General features: G+C 41.5%; 1 protein-coding gene across 2 annotated transcripts in view; it reads right to left on the reverse strand.

The window, feature by feature from the left end:
- Nucleotides 1-1010: 1010 nt before the first annotated feature.
- The window catches only part of tln1 (talin 1), a 107238-nt gene continuing 89819 nt past the window's right edge, over nucleotides 1011-18429 (reverse strand). For both annotated transcript variants that reach the window (XM_063014782.1, XM_063014781.1), the window contains 13 exons: nucleotides 16055-16221; nucleotides 15680-15863; nucleotides 14683-14808; nucleotides 13851-13967; nucleotides 13482-13667; nucleotides 12860-12967; nucleotides 10303-10408; nucleotides 9460-9584; nucleotides 8819-8944; nucleotides 8631-8693; nucleotides 7148-7330; nucleotides 3084-3209; nucleotides 1011-2391 (listed from right to left, as the gene is read on the reverse strand). In XM_063014782.1, coding sequence (XP_062870852.1) covers nucleotides 2257-2391; nucleotides 3084-3209; nucleotides 7148-7330; nucleotides 8631-8693; nucleotides 8819-8944; nucleotides 9460-9584; nucleotides 10303-10408; nucleotides 12860-12967; nucleotides 13482-13667; nucleotides 13851-13967; nucleotides 14683-14808; nucleotides 15680-15863; nucleotides 16055-16221 — 1752 coding nt within the window. In that variant the 3' untranslated portion in view covers nucleotides 1011-2256. The remainder of the gene's footprint in view (nucleotides 2392-3083; nucleotides 3210-7147; nucleotides 7331-8630; nucleotides 8694-8818; nucleotides 8945-9459; nucleotides 9585-10302; nucleotides 10409-12859; nucleotides 12968-13481; nucleotides 13668-13850; nucleotides 13968-14682; nucleotides 14809-15679; nucleotides 15864-16054; nucleotides 16222-18429) is intronic.

Raw genomic sequence — 18429 nt, forward strand, 5'->3', positions numbered from 1 at the left:
CTATTTATGTAGTAGGAAAGACCCCAGACAGGTCCATCACAAGGCACACACACACATACACACAGAGGATAATTTTTTAGTTGCTCCTATTAACCTGACTGCATGCAGTCTTTAGACTGTGGTAGGAAACCAGAGCTCCCAGAGAAAACCTACATGGACATGCAAACTCCACACAGAAAAGACCCAAACCACTCCACCTGGGAATCAAACCCAAGACCTTCTTGCTAAGGCGACATTATTGCAGAGAGAGTGATTAAATACACATCCCATTTTCAGAAAAGCTGGGGCACTCTCTAAAAATGCGATTTACTTGAACCTTTATTTAATAGACTAAATTACAAAAAACAATCTTTTTATTTATACTTTTGAATCGTTTGAAAAGTAAAGCTACTAATTGTTGCAGTTCAATATAATTGATTTCATGTACTTGTTAGCAATACATCTGAACTTCCTTTATTCATAATTTTTTCTATTTTATTTATGCATTTTCTCCCAATTTAGCATAATCAATTTGTGTTCCTCTGCTGGGGGATCCCTGATTGCAGTCGAGTTGGATATACGGCTGCTCACGCCTCCTCCGAGCCGCGTGCAGCCCTTTGCAGAACCCTTTTTACCTACGCGCTCTGCACAGGCGCCTCTCTATCTGCTAATCAGGGTCCTTACACAGCGTTTGAAGACCCCACCCACATAGTCCGGTCATCCCGCCCTAGCAGATCCGTGTCTGCTGCAGGAACTGCCAATTCTGCCTGCTAGATGGCGCCCAGCCGAACGGTGGCATAGCAGAGTTTCAAACCGTGGAGTTCAGAAACTCGGCGCTGGTGTGCTAGCGGAATATCCCACTGCACCACCTGAATAAATAATGTAATAATAACGCTGGTGCTGATTCATTTATAGTGCAGTAGCAGATATTAAACACTACCAGCTTGTACCCACCATTCACACAGGATTTCTCGTTAATAATAAGGCATTTAATTTAAGAAAAAAAAAAAAAAACAGCAAAGGCAACAAGGTGTCTTTGAAAAAGAGTGATTTTATATGATTTTGTTAAGTTAGACGAAGAATGAAGTGCACATAAAATGGGAGAAATGTTAACAGTACACGCTTATAAAAACATACAGGCACTTTGAAATGCAGTAAATGCAACATAACAGGATCAAACCTGGCTAATTCAGTGACATTCTTAATACAAGCACTTAATACTTTGAAATCGTTTTCAATCACGTGGGTGACATGGTTATCTGTGTTAACTCATATTTGTTCACCTTTTTAATGTCACTGTAAAAAAGGGAATCCGTTATGTAGCACCGTATTGCATAATAATTCATGGTTTGAAACAAAAATAACAAAAAATATGGCTTTTATACTCAAGACATTGTGAGACAGACATTTGAAAGGACTGCCATGAGGCCTAAATGTTTACATACACAACAAACACTGACAAATGTGTATAAACATACATTTAATAGAAGATAGCATTTGTAACATTTTTATAGCTTTATTATTCTGAAGTTTTTTTTAAATGATATGTTTTCTCTCTGAATTGTTTTACGCAAAGTTCATCATTGCACTGCTGGTCCGACTGCCACAAATATAAATTCAACTGTGTGTGGTTTTAACAACCTGAACGTGGCCTGCCAACAAACCGCACTTTCTTTGGAAGCCGATAACAAGCAAAGATAGATAAAAATACAAACACCCCATTATTTACTGTAGAGTATCTCTTACCCTCACTTTGGTTAGTCTGGCAGACGTCAATACATATCCACAAACCCTCCAGCTAGCAACCAGTGACCAATACACTCTACAACTGTTCACATGATCACTCGGCGCCAGCGAAATACTTTTGTTTAACACCGTCAAAAGTGTGTGAAATGAATACAGGACATTAAAACAACTAGCTGCAAACAGGACCCATGCTTTTTCTAGAGAAGTCAAACTAATTCTAAATAATCTACCGCTAACTTAATCATTTTGTTCTATTAAAAGCGCAGTTACTTGCATACAATGTGCAAAAAACAAAGAAAAAAGCAAAAAAACCGAATAATCTTGTGGTGAACCGTGATGCTCATTACAGGAACGATAAAGAAAATGGACAACTCATAACAAATAGACATCCTGATACATTTGTTTACTTTTCACCCATTGCATCGCGTTAATTATTTAGCCTGAATGTTGTTCCTGCAAGAAATGCTTGAATAGATGAAGCGCTCAGGGCTGGCGGCTCTATGCAGCAGGTTTGTGGCCCCAGGATGCTCCTCACTGCTCAGGACCGTCCTCCCTCAGCTCGGAGGGCAAGAACTTATACTGCTGCTGTCGGATCTGTGCCAGCTTCCTCCTGGCTTCATCCAGCTCCCTCTCCTTCCTTAACATCTCCTCCTGAGCAGCGATGATCTGTACATGAACACACACAGACATCAGAGTCAGTCTGGGACAGACTGTGTAACAGGGTTCGAACTGAATGTACCAATGTTTACAATTTCAAGCACTTCTTGTTTGTTTTTTTTGGTGGATATAGGCATATCATTATGACCACCTTCCTAATATTGTGTAGCCCTGACCTGTTGAGGCATGGACTCCACTAGACCCCTGAAGGTGTGCTGTGGTATATGGCACCATTATCCCGCCCTAGCAGACACGGTGGCCAATAAGTGTCTGCTGCAGGCACTGCCAATAATGCCCACTAGATGGTGCCCAGCCGTCCGGTGGCAACATCGAGTTTCGAACCGAGGAGTTCAGAATCTTGCCACTGGTGTGCTAGTGGAATATCCCGCTGCGCCACATGGGCGCCCCTTTGACTTTTTGGAATAGTTTGCAACAAAGTTGTGTTTATTCTTGTTATGTTATTTGGCCAAGGGTGCCCTAACGTCAAGATATTCCATATGTTTTATTTCTATAGCAGTTTTTACACTGAAAGGTGATTAAACCCATTAAAATAATTAACCCCAAACATTACAAACAATCATATAATCAGGAACTGTACAAAAATGTTATCATACACGGGGTTTTAGGGTTTATTAAAATGTCAGATAAAGACGTAACGGGACAGTTCTTAAAAAAACAGACTGTGGTGTACGTTTTCTCACCTGAGCGATGCCGCCCACCATCCTTTTGTTCACCGTTACACCGGGATCATCTGGGGCATCGAAAGCAGCCTTTTGTGCTGCCTTTACTAGATTGTCTGAAGCTTTCTTTACTGCATTACCAGCAGCCTGAAGGAGAAACACAGTGAGACTGTTGAGACACAAACCTTCCAGAATGTTTTTTTTTTTTTTTTTTGGATCTGGCTGAATACTGTCAGGTCATTTATAAATCTATTCCATCTTTATGAAAGATTTAAACAGAACTGCTGTCACATAATGTTACAATGCTGATGACAGTATCGCAGATAGATATAAATAACAAAGACCTATCAACATTGAGTGGTTTGGAATCAAAACCATTTTGAAACCATACATCTGTTGTTTAAACGAAACACAATCCAGACACTTTACGCCACAACGCAGTACAAGAGAGGATGACGGTCCTTCTAAAAAGTCCACGCTAAACCATAACACTGCTTCTGTGTGGACTCCGGTGATTACTTTAAAAGGCAATGCAATCTGAGAGAGGAAAATGTGAGAGAAGCAGAGCCATGATTCATCCAAAACAAAACGCACATCTAACTGACTCCTCTGGCAGTCGTATCTTAAACATTTTTTTCTTGTTTTGCCTTTTGAGGTAGTGATAACAGAGGAGAGCTTACTGCTGAGAGTGATTTAAAGCTCAGTTTGCATTTCCATCAAGACAGAGGTTAGGTAAAGGACTGGCCCAGATATGAGCCATAACACACAGTGCTGTTGGGAAACAAGTCATGGACGTTTACATTTGGACAGATATGTATCACTTCAGATGGAACCATATGATCTGAGCATCTAAATGAGCTCTGATAGAGAAAACAGTTTAATAGACTTGAGTTTCTTTAGTTTTTTTAAGGCCTCCCCAAGTCTTATGACACAAGAGAGCAGAGTACTGACTAAAGGCATAAAATTAAAGTACATTTTAGTTTAAAACTTTCAACCAAACCAGCCAGCTGTGAGTATGTTTAATCATTACAAAAATGGAAAAAGCAAGGGTATACATACAGTGTATCACAAAAGTGAGTACACCCCTCACATTTCTGCAGATATTTCAGTATATCTTTTCATGGGACAACTGACAAAATGACACTTTGACACAATGAAAAGTAGTCTGTGTGCAGCTTATATAACAGTGTAAATTTATTCTTCCCTCAAAATAACTCAATATACAGCCATTAATGTCTAAACCACCGGCAACAAAAGTGAGTACACCCCTTAGTGAAAGTTCCTGAAGTGTCAATATTTTGTGTGGCCACCATTATTTCCCAGAACTGCCTTAACTCTCCTGGGCATGGAGTTTACCAGAGCTTCACAGGTTGCCACTGGAAAGCTTTTCAACTCCTCCATGACGACATCACGGAGCTGGCGGATATTCGAGACTTTGCGCTCCTCCACCTTCCGCTTGAGGATGCCCCAAAGATGTTCTATTGGGTTTAGGTCTGGAGACATGCTTGGCCAGTCCATCACCTTTACGCTCAGCCTCTTCAATAAAGCAGTGGTCATCTTAGAGGTGTGTTTGGGGTCATTATCATGCTGGAACACTCCCCTGCGACCCAGTTTCCGGAGGGAGGGGATCATGCTCTGCTTCAGTATTTCACAGTACATATTGGAGTTCATGCGTCCCTCAATGAAATGTAACTCCCCAACACCTGCTGCACTCATGCAGCCCCAGACCATGGCATTCCCACCACCATGCTTGACTGTAGGCATGACACACTTATCTTTGTACTCCTCACCTGATTGCCGCCACACATGCTTGAGAACATCTGAACCAAACAAATTAATCTTGGTCTCATCAGACCATAGGACATGGTTCCAGTAATCCATGTCCTTTGTTGACATGTCTTCAGCAAACTGCTTGCGGGCTTTCTTGTGTAGAGACTTCAGAAGAGGCTTCCTTCTGGGGTGACAGCCATGCAGACCAATTTGATGTAGTGTGCGGCGTATGGTCTGAGCACTGACAGGCTGACCCCCCACCTTTTCAATCTCTGCAGCAATGCTGACAGCACTCCTGCGCCTATCTTTCAAAGACAGCAGTTGGATGTGACGCTGAGCACGTGCACTCAGCTTCTTTGGACGACCAATGCGAGGTCTGTTCTGAGTGGACCCTGCTCTTTTAAAACGCTGGATGATCTTGGCCACTGTGCTGCAGCTCAGTTTCAGGGTGTTGGCAATCTTCTTGTAGCCTTGGCCATCTTCATGTAGCGCAACAATTCGTCTTTTAAGATCCTCAGAGAGTTCTTTGCCATGAGGTGCCATGTTGGAACTTTCAGTGACCAGCATGAGAGAGTGTGAGAGCTGTACTACTAAATTGAACACACCTGCTCCCTATGCACACCTGAGACCTAGTAACACTAACAAATCACATGACATTTTGGAGGGAAAATGACAAGCAGTGCTCAATTTGGACATTTAGGGGTGTAGTCTCTTAGGGTGTACTGACTTTTGTTGCCGGTGGTTTAGACATTAATGGCTGTATATTGAGTTATTTTGAGGGAAGAATACATTTAAACTGTTATATAAGCTGCACACAGACTACTTTTCATTGTGTCAAAGTGTGATTTTGTCAGTGTTGTCCCATGAAAAGATATACTTAAATATCTGCAGAAATGTGAGGGGTGTACTCACTTTTGTGATACACTGTAGCTCTATTATCTTTTAAAATGAAAGAAATAGCTGCATGCATTGACTTGATGAAATAATCAGCAAATTAAGGGGGGTGGGGGAATAAACTTCGTAATAATGCCCATGATTGTGGAATAGGCTGCCCAACAGGCTTATGGTCAAGGGTTCACATATCTTTAGCCAGACAGAGCACTTGGGGAGTCTTACATCTTGGAACAATTGTACAAAACTTGTGTTCTCATGCACCTGCACTCACCAATTATATTCACTAAATGTAATATAATTTGAATACTTTTCCAGCATTTTAATGACTTTTCCTGATCTGTACATTTAAAGGAGCTTTTTGGAACATTCCATTATTAAACTGATGCTACTTCATTGCTTGTCTATTAAGAATGTGTCAAAATTTGTGTTAAACATCATCCTGTAGCTAATGTAGCAATTCTGTAGTTAATGGTATGTCTTCTCAGGCTCTCTATGGCAAAAATGATCCCTGTTAGGGGTTGCCACAGCAGATCATTTGTCCTGTGTACTGTGTACTGTGACATAAAACACCCACCATTATCTGCATATATATTATATCACCACACCTTTAAGCATAAAAATGCTTCAAACAAATAGCTTAGACAGCGCTAAATGCCTGAGATAAAATTATTTCAGTAAAGGACACACATTCATGGTTTTCCAGCTCTACAGTAATAATAAATAAGAAATAAAATAGGAAACCCTTAGCCATGGTGCAGCTGCTGCCACAGATCCACAATAACTTAGACACTGCTGCTTTAACAGGAGAACAAAAGATGCCATGGAAAGGCCTGAATCCTACATGGTCGAGGCTATTTCTAGACACATTATGAAACTGAGATCAGTAAAAGTGGGAATGGAACCAGATTACTTATTGATTACTTATTGCTTTTCCTACACAAACATGGGATCAACCTAATAATGTGCACTCTATAAAACAACTGAACAATACTAGCAGGATGAGTATAATAAAAGCTAAACATAGAATGACCTAAGCTCAATAGGACAGCTGGACTGGGAGAGAATACCATGTAATCCTAGAGCATGACACCTAGGTCTATCCCTGGCTACAGAGCCACTTCTCCAGCTCGACACAAGTTATTGTTGTGTTGATGGAGGTACAAAAGCCGGGAGTCAACCAATAAGCATTCCCTCCCCGGCACAACAGATGTCGACGTCAATGAGTTCTAGCTTAAATTTGTGACACACATGGAAGGAAATGACAGCATGAAATTCAGAAAGGAAATCATGTTCTAAAATTCCTATATAACAAGCTAGCTAGCCAAGTTGTGCTCCTCCTAGTGGATGGTTTTCTAGTATCTAAATGCTTTCACATCTCCCAGAGAACACATACAGCACACACCATTGATCCCCCAACTGACCTGGAGTCTCTTCATGGTTTGTGAGTCCTGGTCAGCCTTGACCTTGCAGGCCACAAGCAGCTGAGCAGTGGAAGCAGCCACCTGCTTAGCTGAGGAGATCAGCTTCTCCTCGCTAGCGTGGCCCTGCACTGCCGAGTTAGCCGCCTCGCACAGGTTGTTGGTGGCTGCAGCGACCATACGAGCCTGCAACACAAAACGAGCATATATTTACCAAAACATATAAGCAGAGATTTCAATTGGTTTTATATGACTGAGAGAAGGTATACTTTATTTGTCACATATACAGGTGTACAGTACAATGAAATTCTTTCTTCACATATCCCAGCTTGTTTGGAAGCTGGGGTCAGAGCGCAGGGTCAGCCATCGTACGGCGCCCTGGAGCAGACAGGGTTAAGGGCCTTGCTCAAGGACCCAACAGTGGCTGCATAGCAGAGCCTGGATTTGAAATGCCAGTATTCCGGCTGATAGCCCAAAGCTCTACCCACTAGGCTACCACTGTCCCTAAATTTAAGTAAAACAATCAAGATCAATACAAACCTAATCTGTTAGGTTTAGGAAGTCCATTCATAAAATATTCAGACCAAATACAGTAGCCGGTCTTCTTGGCTACAAGCTTTGCTGCAGAGATGGTTGTTCATCAAACAGGTTTTGCCATTTCCGCACAGGATATTTGGAGCTCTTTTAGAGTGACAATTGGGTTCTTTCTTATAACCATCAGCAAGGTCTTTCTTGGCTAGATGCTCAGTTTGACTGGTCAAGCTATACTTTGTTTTTTGTTCTGACAATGCAGTGTAAATTATGGGGTCGTTGTAGATGCCATGTGTGCAACAACATCTATGCTTTGGTTTGATGCAAAGATGGTTGTCCGCCCAACAAGTTTTGCCATTGTGGCACAGGACTTTTGGAGCTCATTCAGAGTGACCACTGGGTTCTTTCTTATAACCATCAGCAAGGTCTTTCTTGGCCAGATTCTCTACTTGGCCAATCAACCTGTGGCCAAGCTTTGGTTTTTGTCCTGACAATGCAGTGTAAATTGTAGACCCTTCTAGAACCCATGTGTGCCGATTGTGGACAGATGGAAACATCTCAAGGATAATCAAAGCAAACATTACTCAATCTGGATACCGCAACAAAGGGTCTGAATAAGAGATGATTCTAATTTATACACAAGAGACACTGTAATGGAGGCCCTGTGTCTGGTGTGTGTTACTGCATTGTGCCTAGTGATTCCGGAGAAGCCAGACCAATCGCAACTCCAACCAGGATAAAGCATTGGTAAAACATGAAAATCAATAAACAGGCCAGCACACTAATAGTGAGTGCAGCATAGATTCTCTCATTATTTTCAATTTTATGTTTCAAGCTTCTATTTTAGTGTACCAGCTGTTTTTCTTACACTAACTATACACCAGCTCAGAGATCTGCTTCTCACAGCAATTTAAGTGCTTGTGGGGAACATTAGCTTGGTGTAAAGAAAACTTACAGCTGAAATGAGACCCTGAGACCACTGTCCATCGTCCACTGCGTTGGCTGGGATGGCGCCGACCTGCGCAAAAGAAAATAAACAGACCTTAAATATGAAATTTTTTACACAAGACTGGGCTTTAAATGTAGCAGTTTACAGTAAAAAAGCGTATTAATCGTTTTTCTAGCCGATACAATGGCACCCACCTTGCCCTGGGCTACCAGTTCTCTTTGTGCAGCAGATGCAGCCTTCACCAGTGCACTAGTGGCTGCGGCAATTGACTTGGCTGCCTCCAAAATCTGCTCTTCGAAGTTCAGGCTCTCATCAGCCTCCTGTACAAACATAAACCAAGATCACAATTATTATCAGCTGTATAGCAGGAATTGTGTTCATTTTTTTCACACTGGACAAAAACAGAACAATGGCATGTGGGTATGTAATGGCATTGGCTATGACAGTGATTCTTGCTAACTGATGAAATGTCATGACAACCAGAAGACTGAAGATATGATTTCTGGTTTACCTTTCGTCCACGTGCAAACTGTTTAAAGCAGAGAATGCGAGAACATTTTGATTCTTAATAACTTGGAATAATCTATTTAGCCTAAACTATCAACAACAATAAAATATAAATGCTTTTTGCATAGCATGCCATCTTTCATACAATGCTAACAGGTCACACTGTATAACAGCCGACTGTAGTTCACACATTCACTCTGATCATCACGATATCATCACTATTTCAGTATGACCATTATTACACACAACTAACAAAACAGCTAAGCCATTAGCACATAGTTGGCTAGGGTGTGACAGAGCTTGAGATGGTGAAGAAACTTCTTCGCACCTTGGGCTTGGCTCGTGGTTTCAGCTGCTCCAGCTTCTTGGCGGCGGCTTCGATAGCGGCCGCTGCACCAAGCAGCTCGTTTTCTGCGATAACGGTGGGGTCTTCTGGGTCCACCCATTCAGTGCCTGTGAGGAAAAGAACAAGTTGGAGGAAAAAAAGGTGAAGCTTGTTGCATTGTAGCCTGGTGATTTAAATACCAATCAATTGTGTTTACACAGAAGTTGTATTTGTTGTAGATCGCTGAATAAATGATCCATTTGTTGGGCTTCTCTTAAAAAATTTAATTTTTAATTTTATTAACCACTATAAACCTGGCCTGTGTTGCGGCAGTTTCGGTTTCATCAGGAAAATTTGGGGAGCCAATCTATCACAGGGACTCGACCATCTGTACCTGAGCCATAGCCGATCATGTCTTTGTAGAAGCCCGGCAGGCCAATGGCACCACTAAAAATCAAACCTTGATCCCAGTGTTGGTAGGCTAGCATAATAAAGTGCTGCGCCACCTGAGCATGTTTCGGAAAGAAATACATAGACATGATTTGCAATGTCTAAGGGGTTGGCTGAAGCCTTGTGATGGATTGGTGCCCTGCCTTCTACCCAGTGTTTTCTAGGGCCCGCTGTGACTCTGACCCGGTTGAAGCTAAAATAAATGCATGGAATGAAACTTGTAGATGTGGGCATGCAGATTCTTCCTTCTAGCTCTGCCAGGAGCATCTGATTGTATTTGTGGCTTTATGTTCATAAGTATGGCACTTAAATTACTGTATGCTTCCCTGTATATCTCATAATACTGGACATAAAGGAAAGTGTCACTCTGTGTTTGCAGTGGAACCGTTCATGTACCTTTCATGGCCTCGGCTGCCTGGATGAGCTCAGTGACAGATCCGGCCACCCGTTTGGAGTAGTTTGCCAGCTGCTGCTTCAGATCAGAACTGGGTTTTTGGATTATCTGGTGAGGAAAAGAGATGCAGTGAGTACAGGACATCAACTGGAGCCTTTCATGAGTGAGGAATAATGGTTAATAAAAAGGGGATTACAGGGAATTACAAACTGGCCTAAAAAGTCACAGACTGGATTTACATAAGCAAATTAATGTTTATTAATTACTATGTTTCAGCTAGCATCAATTCCTTTAACTTTGACTGATGCAGTGAGTAGTAGTTTCAAAAGGATTACTTTATTGGCCTGCATTTAACTGGAATGGCTGGAATTGAGTTAAGAACTGAAAGAATGAAGGTGAAGGTGTCGACTGTAGACAGTAAAACAAACAGATGGCACTAAACAAGGACTTATTAATAGTCTGAAGTGACCATTCTTAGTTCGTATGTCCTCAGAGTGTCCTTCTGAGTCGCACTGTTAAGACTATAACAGGTGTTGGTCATCTGTGTGGCCACTCTGTTGTCTGACATGCCTCTCTTGGCTCATTTAAATAAAAGGCTAAGAAAAGCCTCAGCAACACACACAATGCAAAGAATAACAGCTTTGAGAACACACACTGTTATACATATACAATTAACTAAGAACATAATTAAGTGTTATGTAATGAATACAGAGTCCTTCTCTGTAATATAAAATGTAAGTATTATCACATGCATATACGTACATACACAATACACTCAATTCCCAGCTCCATACATTTAAATAAACAATGTATTTTGGGTGCAAATATGATGCATGTTCAGCTGTTTAAGCTTGACAGCAGTTTCTAATGTTGTATCAAGACACACCATTAACATACAGAGATCACAGGGTTTAGATAAACTGTTATTTCGCTAGAAACACAATGGTAAGCACACTGAAATATGGACTGGGGTGCAACCGCATATGTAAAATGACCTAGAACTAATTAAAGAATTAAGTAATAACATGCTTAACGTATTGTTTAAAGCACTACACTGAAAATGGGCTGCTGAAAAGCTTAAAAGAGAACCTAATTTTATTAACACCAATTTGCTTTTTCCTGTTATTTATTCATATTAAATTCTCAACCCAAAACAGTTACTTCAAACAATTAATGTCATGTTTATTAGTCTACTGAATCTGCATTTCCTGACTGATAGACTCAGCATCATGTATCTAATTTTCTCTATCTTACTGATTTATTTTATTTATAAAGAGTATTTTAATCACTCACTACTCCCTACTTGTACATGTATATCATATCTTTAAAAAGTTAAAAATCCAAACTTCAGCAATAACAATTCCACCCATTGTTTTAAAATAGCAAAGCTCCAGAGCTTCTGTTAAGCTATGAGAGAGTAGATAATAATAACTCTGGTCAAAGGCTGTTCATCTTTCAAAACTCACACACAATGCAGAGGACACACACATGCAGGTCAATCAGCTCCTACTCACCGGCTACCACAGTGAACAGAACACACACACGAGGTGAAACGAAGAAAAAGGAAAGTAAAAGGGTCAGAATAATAATCAATATATGTTTATAGCTGCCACATAAAGAAGGGGGTCTGTTCTGGGCATTTGTAGCATGTCAGTGGTGAAAATAATAAACCTTAAAAACATATAATGTAAGATTAATATAAACCCATAACCCAGAGACTAAACAACACATAGGCTTTATATTTCAATTTTATACATTATTTGTAGTTGAAGCTGGGTAATATGCTATTAACCCTTGTGTTCTCTTCACATCGACTTTACTGCATTGCTCTAGGTATCCCAATGACCCCAGTGTTGTGTGGGTAAAATAAAATTACACAGAGTTTAGAATTAACAAAATTAACCAGAGAGGTGGATGATTTTGTAAAGGGTTGTGTGTATATGTGTATGTGTGTAAGGAGTCAGATCTACCCAAAGCAGGGCCAGTTATGCTCTCTAGGACCCCACTAATGGGGAACTATTTGGATCAAATTTATTAGCCCTAACTTGGCCATAATGACAAAGTTTGTATAAGTTGTACCAGTCACTAGGCATAGCAGTAAACTTCTATTAGCATTATACCCTAATCAGTAAATAAAGGTGACACAGCTCTAAAACTCAGAATATTATAACTACAAATGTATAGTTAATGACTGTCCTGTATGACGCTTGTGAAATGCAGCCAGCGTTTATATGTTCTAATGGCGTCAGCATTGCTTATCTCTATCTCTCTAATTGGTCGAGATGTGTAATATTAAAGCTACATTAAGTCAAGTGTTAATCCACTCATTATACGCAGCCTGCAGTGTAGGGACACCCTGAAGGCTGAGCCGGTTGCCCACTGCTACCTGAGCGCCTGGATGAGATAAATAGCCTAAGGTCAAATGACATTTCTAGCCTTCCATACACAGTTTGGACCTGTGACACCCCCCAGCGTTCCTAAGGAGACTCTCTGTGGATTTGTCTGGGCGTATGTTTTTATGGAAAGGAAGCACCCTAACTGTAGCAGCTGTGAACTTACCACAAGCACGTGTTCCAGGAGACCCAGGTAGCCGCTGGCACACTCCGTTCCGAAGCGCAGGGCACGTCCACGCACTTCTGTGCTTACCTCCGGATGGTAGGCTGCTTGCTGTAGGAAAATTAATAAGAGAATGTTAGTAGTCTTGCTTAGATAACACTGGATTTAGTTTACAAGTGCTGCAAAATACAGTGTTAAGCCGGGCAGTATCTTGATAACCACTTAAAGAAGTATATCCCATCTTTAAAAGATCAAAGAAGTAACTTGCATTATTAATGTGTTAAATTATAAAAACTTCAATGCTGATCTATTTAAGGGACACTGACATTTCTGACACATTGATTTCGAACTAAAACCTCTTGCTGACAATAATTATACTAAATTCACAGGAAATGTGCCTAACTTTACAGACCTCACAGACTTTAACCGACTGCTAACTGAACTGCCGTAGGATTGCTAGGACCGCCTCATAGTGCAAATTAACCAATAAACGTAAAGCACTAAATCTATGCAAATGAACAATGTTAAATCGTTAAACACAATCTTATTTGTAAGTAAATAAGCCCTTAATTATATTTTAGGAGCCTCGCTGCCACTGTAGTGAAAGCCTGGGTGTGAGCGTCACCTTGCAAGAGTGAAGCATTTCAGCAATGGCTCTCCTGCTCAGGTTGGCTGTGGCGATAATGTCCTCTTGACGACAAGAGTTTCCAGCAGCCACCGCCTTGGCCGTGGCCATCGTGATGCCCTTGGTCATGCGAATAAACTCCTCGGGCGTAGCTGTCTTCGGTGGAGGATCTGGACTTCTGAACACCTAAGGGACAACACCACATTTGGTTACTACCAGCCAAAAAAAGCTTTAAGAAATGACATGCCAGTTAACTCTATGAAACATTTACTATTTTGTTGCATAGTGAGCTAAAACTTCTTATTAAAATTAACATTTAAGCATTTAGCTTAATCCTAAATAAGAATAAGAGCTGAAGGACGTCCTCACAGTCAGTTCTTGTTTGATGTGCTCGATGGTCGCCTCCAATGCACGTGTGCCTTTGGTGGCTTCATCCTCCACAGCCTTAACCGTCTTCAGCAGGGACGTCACATTCGTAACCATTACCTACCAATGGCAACCAACACTGCAGGTTAGTACGATTTGAAAAATGCATCACACAAGCTTTACAGATTATGGTGTAGCATGGAGAAAAAACAATGTGCACATATATTTTTACGTCATGTTAAACCTAGTTTGGACAAAACGATGGGGCCAGGTGTGCTGAGTAGATTTACATTTAGGGCATTTGGCAAAGGGTTTTATTCAAAGCAACTTGCAATTGTGACCAAAAACAATTCTTTCAATTAAGGGTTATGGGCCCAACAGGGCTTGAACCACAACCTTCAGATTACTAGTCTTGTACCTTAACTACTGAGCTACAACTGCCTACAGGACAAACTTAAAAACTTTAAATATAAACCTGGAGTTAATGCCAGTTTTAGATCTTTTAATGTATTTAAATTGCTGAATATGATTTTTCAAAAACATTTATAGTATAATATAAAACACTGATAATATAATTCCAGCATATTGATCAAGTTAACTAATGTAGTAAAAAAACATTACAAATATTAGTAATAATTACAGTATAAGACAGAACTTGGGTGGTGCAGCGGTCTATTACACTAGCCAATCAATGCTGAGCTCAGGATGGGTGGTGCTATCAACCAACCTGGCCGGCCAACCAACCAATCTACACTAATAACACTGGCTGGCACTACGTACTGACCATACTGGTCAGTGAGAATTTTAATGAGCCTGCTAAAGCCCAAGTGCCTACCTTGGCAGAGCTCTTAAGCTGCAGCATGGCAGGGTCATCGTGAGGCTTGCCAGCTGCTGCCTTGGTAGTTCGAATGAGGTCACCCAGAGCTTTAGCCACGTCTTTGACTGCATTGATCAGGACCACCTGGAACAGAGAGTACAGCCCTGTTACTGAGAGAAGCATCACCACAGTCCAACACTGACATCTGGTAACTTCATAAAAATTTATCCACACCCATTCCGATATGCACAAAAACACACAGTCAGTCAATCAAAGAGGCAGGATTTAAGATAAATGATGAGTAAACACATAAATAAAGGACTTAATTAGTGGTGGTGTTGGTGTAGCTTCTGTGAACACATGCGAAGAACAGCTCAACCTCTGTTCATACATGCAAATAACCTCTGTAAAAACATGAACATCACAGCACAGAGTCAGTGTGATGGTTAAATAAAGAGGTTATGTTTAATTTGGTCAAGGATCCATTTGTTTGGCTCCTTTGCCATCCAAGGTACTCTCATTACATTAAAGCTTAATATTAGATTGTATGGAGTTTACACTTCCATTACAGCCCAATTAAGGTAACACGTAACATCAAATGTGTTGCTACAGGCAGAACATGAAGCAGATATGCAATGTGGAGCCCATGTTCTATAAAAGGCTGTAGAGAGGACCATCCTGGTCAAAATGTGTCTTTCCCATGAGACAGACAATAAACACACGCTAGTGATCAACACACAGTGAAAACACACAAACAGTACCCACATCCTGACCAGGAAGAAAGCCACAAGAGGAACAGAGTCATGTTTGTCAAGAGGAGAGGAATGTAAAGAAGAAAAGAAAAGAGAACTGAGTGCAACAACAGTTTAACTACAGTGATTTATATTAGTGACAGTCAAACTTGATTTAACAAAAGCATTAAAACATCAGTGTCCATATTAAATAAACACAAATGATGCTTTATGCAGGGAAGAAAAATGAAAATATCACACAGGGATGTTAGAAACAGCCATACCTGCGTCTCTGGGTCCTCTGAGCCCAGGCTGGCAGCCCCCAGCTTGACCACGTCGGCCAGTTTGGTGATGGTGTTGACGGAGGACTGAGCAGCCTGTGCCAGCTTCTCCTGACTGGCTCCAGCACCAGACACCAACAGCTTGGTGTCCTCCACCAGAACTTTAGCAGTCTTCAGGATGTGTTCTCTGACAGGACAGGGAATGGTACATTTGAAGTCCGGAAGAGGTTTTGATCACAACACGAAAAACACCCAATTCCATTTGTGAGCCTGTGATTTGACTAAAAGGCCAAATGGTTGATGCGTAAAGTAAAGAAGCACTCTAAATGCGTTTTAAGTGACATCATTCAGCACAGAAAAGCATAATCAGTTAAAAACCTGTGATCGGCGAAGGTCTCCGCATTCTCCCGATTCAGTGTACCGGCTGTAGCAAACATGATCGTTGTGTCGAGGTCAGCGATGATTCCAGACACGGCACTGGCAGCTGTAATGCAAGCCTGAGTGCCGCGGTTCCCAGCCTGCAGTGCTGCCAACACGTGAGACACCTGAAACACCAAGCAAGAAAGGCAAATAATAAAAGTTAAAGTTTGGTTTCAAATGACACAATTCTGACATAATGACACGAACGCTATGGGGGGTGGTCCGTAAAATGCGATTGTCCGAAACAGTGGGGTTCCCAGGGGGTGGACTAAGGTCCACAGAAGTGCTACAGCACTACCTAGAGGTCCACAGCAATACCTAGATACACCCTCCTTTCGCTTTCCACTTCTCTTGTATTTCGAAAGCCATAACTAAGCACTAGAACTTGGAAAAATTAAGCATAAAACACAGAGAAAAAGGCGAGAACAAAGCGAGCCCCCCGGCAAAACTAAACCTAACACTCTCTCAACAGAGAGATGTGCGCTGGCTAGCGGGCAATTACTTAAGATAGCATATGATAGATAGATTAGAGAGATGATAGATAGATAGATAGATAGATAGATAGATAGATAGATAGATAGATAGATAGATAGATAGATAGATAGATAGATAGACAGATAGACAGACAGACAGACAGACAGACACAGACAGAGATAGATAGATAGACAGACAGACAGACAGATAGATAGATAGATAGATAGATAGACAGACAGACACAGACAGAGATAGATAGACAGACAGATAGATAGATAGATAGACAGACAGACAGACAGACACAGACAGAGATAGACAGACAGACAGACAGACAGACACAGATAGATACAGACAGACAGATAGAGACAGACAGATAGACAGACAGACAGACAGACAGACAGACAGATAGATAGATAGATTAGAGAGATGAGAGATGATAGATAGATAGATAGATAGATAGATAGATAGATAGATAGATAGATAGATAGATATGAGAGATGATAGATAGATAGATAGATAGATAGATAGATAGATAGATAGATAGATACAGTGTATCACAAAAGTGAGTACACCCCTCACATTTCTGCAAATATTTCATTATATCTTTTCATGGGACAACACTATAGACATGAAACTTGGATATAACTTAGAGTAGTCAGTGTACAACTTGTATAGCAGTGTAGATTTACTGTCTTCTGAAAATAACACAACACACAGCCATTAATGTCTAAATGGCTGCAACATAAGTGAGTACACCCCACAGTGAACATGTCCAAATTGTGCCCAAAGTGTCAATATTTTGTGTGACCACCATTATTATCCAGCACTGCCTTAACCCTCCTGGGCATGGAATTCACCAGAGCTGCACAGGTTGCTACTGGAATCCTCTTCCACTCCTCCATGATGACATCACGGAGCTGGTGGATGTTAGACACCTTGAACTCCTCCACCTTCCACTTGAGGATGCGCCACAGGTGCTCAATTGGGTTTAGTCCATCACCTTTACCTTCAGCTTCCTCAGCAAGGCAGTTGTCATCTTGGAGGTTGTGTTTGGGGTCGTTATCCTGTTGGAAAACTGCCATGAGGCCCAGTTTTCGAAGGGAGGGGATCATGCTCTGTTTCAGAATGTCACAGTACATGTTGGAATTCATGTTTCCCTCAATGAACTGCAGCTCCCCAGTGCCAGCAACACTCATGCAGCCCAATACCACCACCATGCTTGACTGTAGGCAAGATACAGTTGTCTTGGTACTTCTCACCAGGGCGCCGCCACACATGCTGGACACCATCTGAGCCAAACAAGTTTATCTTGGTCTCGTCAGACCACAGGGCATTCCAGTAATCCATGTTCTTGGACTGCTTGTCTTCAGCAAACTGTTTGCGGGCTTTCTTGTGCGTCAGCTTCCTTCTGGGATGACGACCATGCAGACCGAGTTGATGCAGTGTGCGGCGTATGGTCTGAGCACTGACAGGCTGACCTCCCACGTCTTCAACCTCTGCAGCAATGCTGGCAGCACTCATGTGTCTATTTTTTAAAGCCAACCTCTGGATATGACGCCGAACACGTGGACTCGACTTCTTTGGTCGACCCTGGCGAAGCCTGTTCCGAGTGGAACCTGTCCTGGAAAACCGTTGTATGACCTTGGCCACCATGCTGTAGCTCAGTTTCAGGGTGTTAGCAATCTTCTTATAGCCCAGGCCATCTTTGTGGAGAGCAACAATTCTATTTCTCACATCCTCAGAGAGTTCTTTGCCATGAGGTGCCATGTTGAATATCCAGTGGCCAGTATGAGAGAATTGTACCCAAAACACCAAATTTAACAGCCCTGCTCCCCATTTACACCTGGGACCTTGACACA

This window comes from Trichomycterus rosablanca, chromosome 18 (genome assembly GCF_030014385.1).
Source record: "Trichomycterus rosablanca isolate fTriRos1 chromosome 18, fTriRos1.hap1, whole genome shotgun sequence".
In the NCBI taxonomy this organism is placed as follows: Eukaryota; Metazoa; Chordata; class Actinopteri; order Siluriformes; family Trichomycteridae; genus Trichomycterus; species Trichomycterus rosablanca.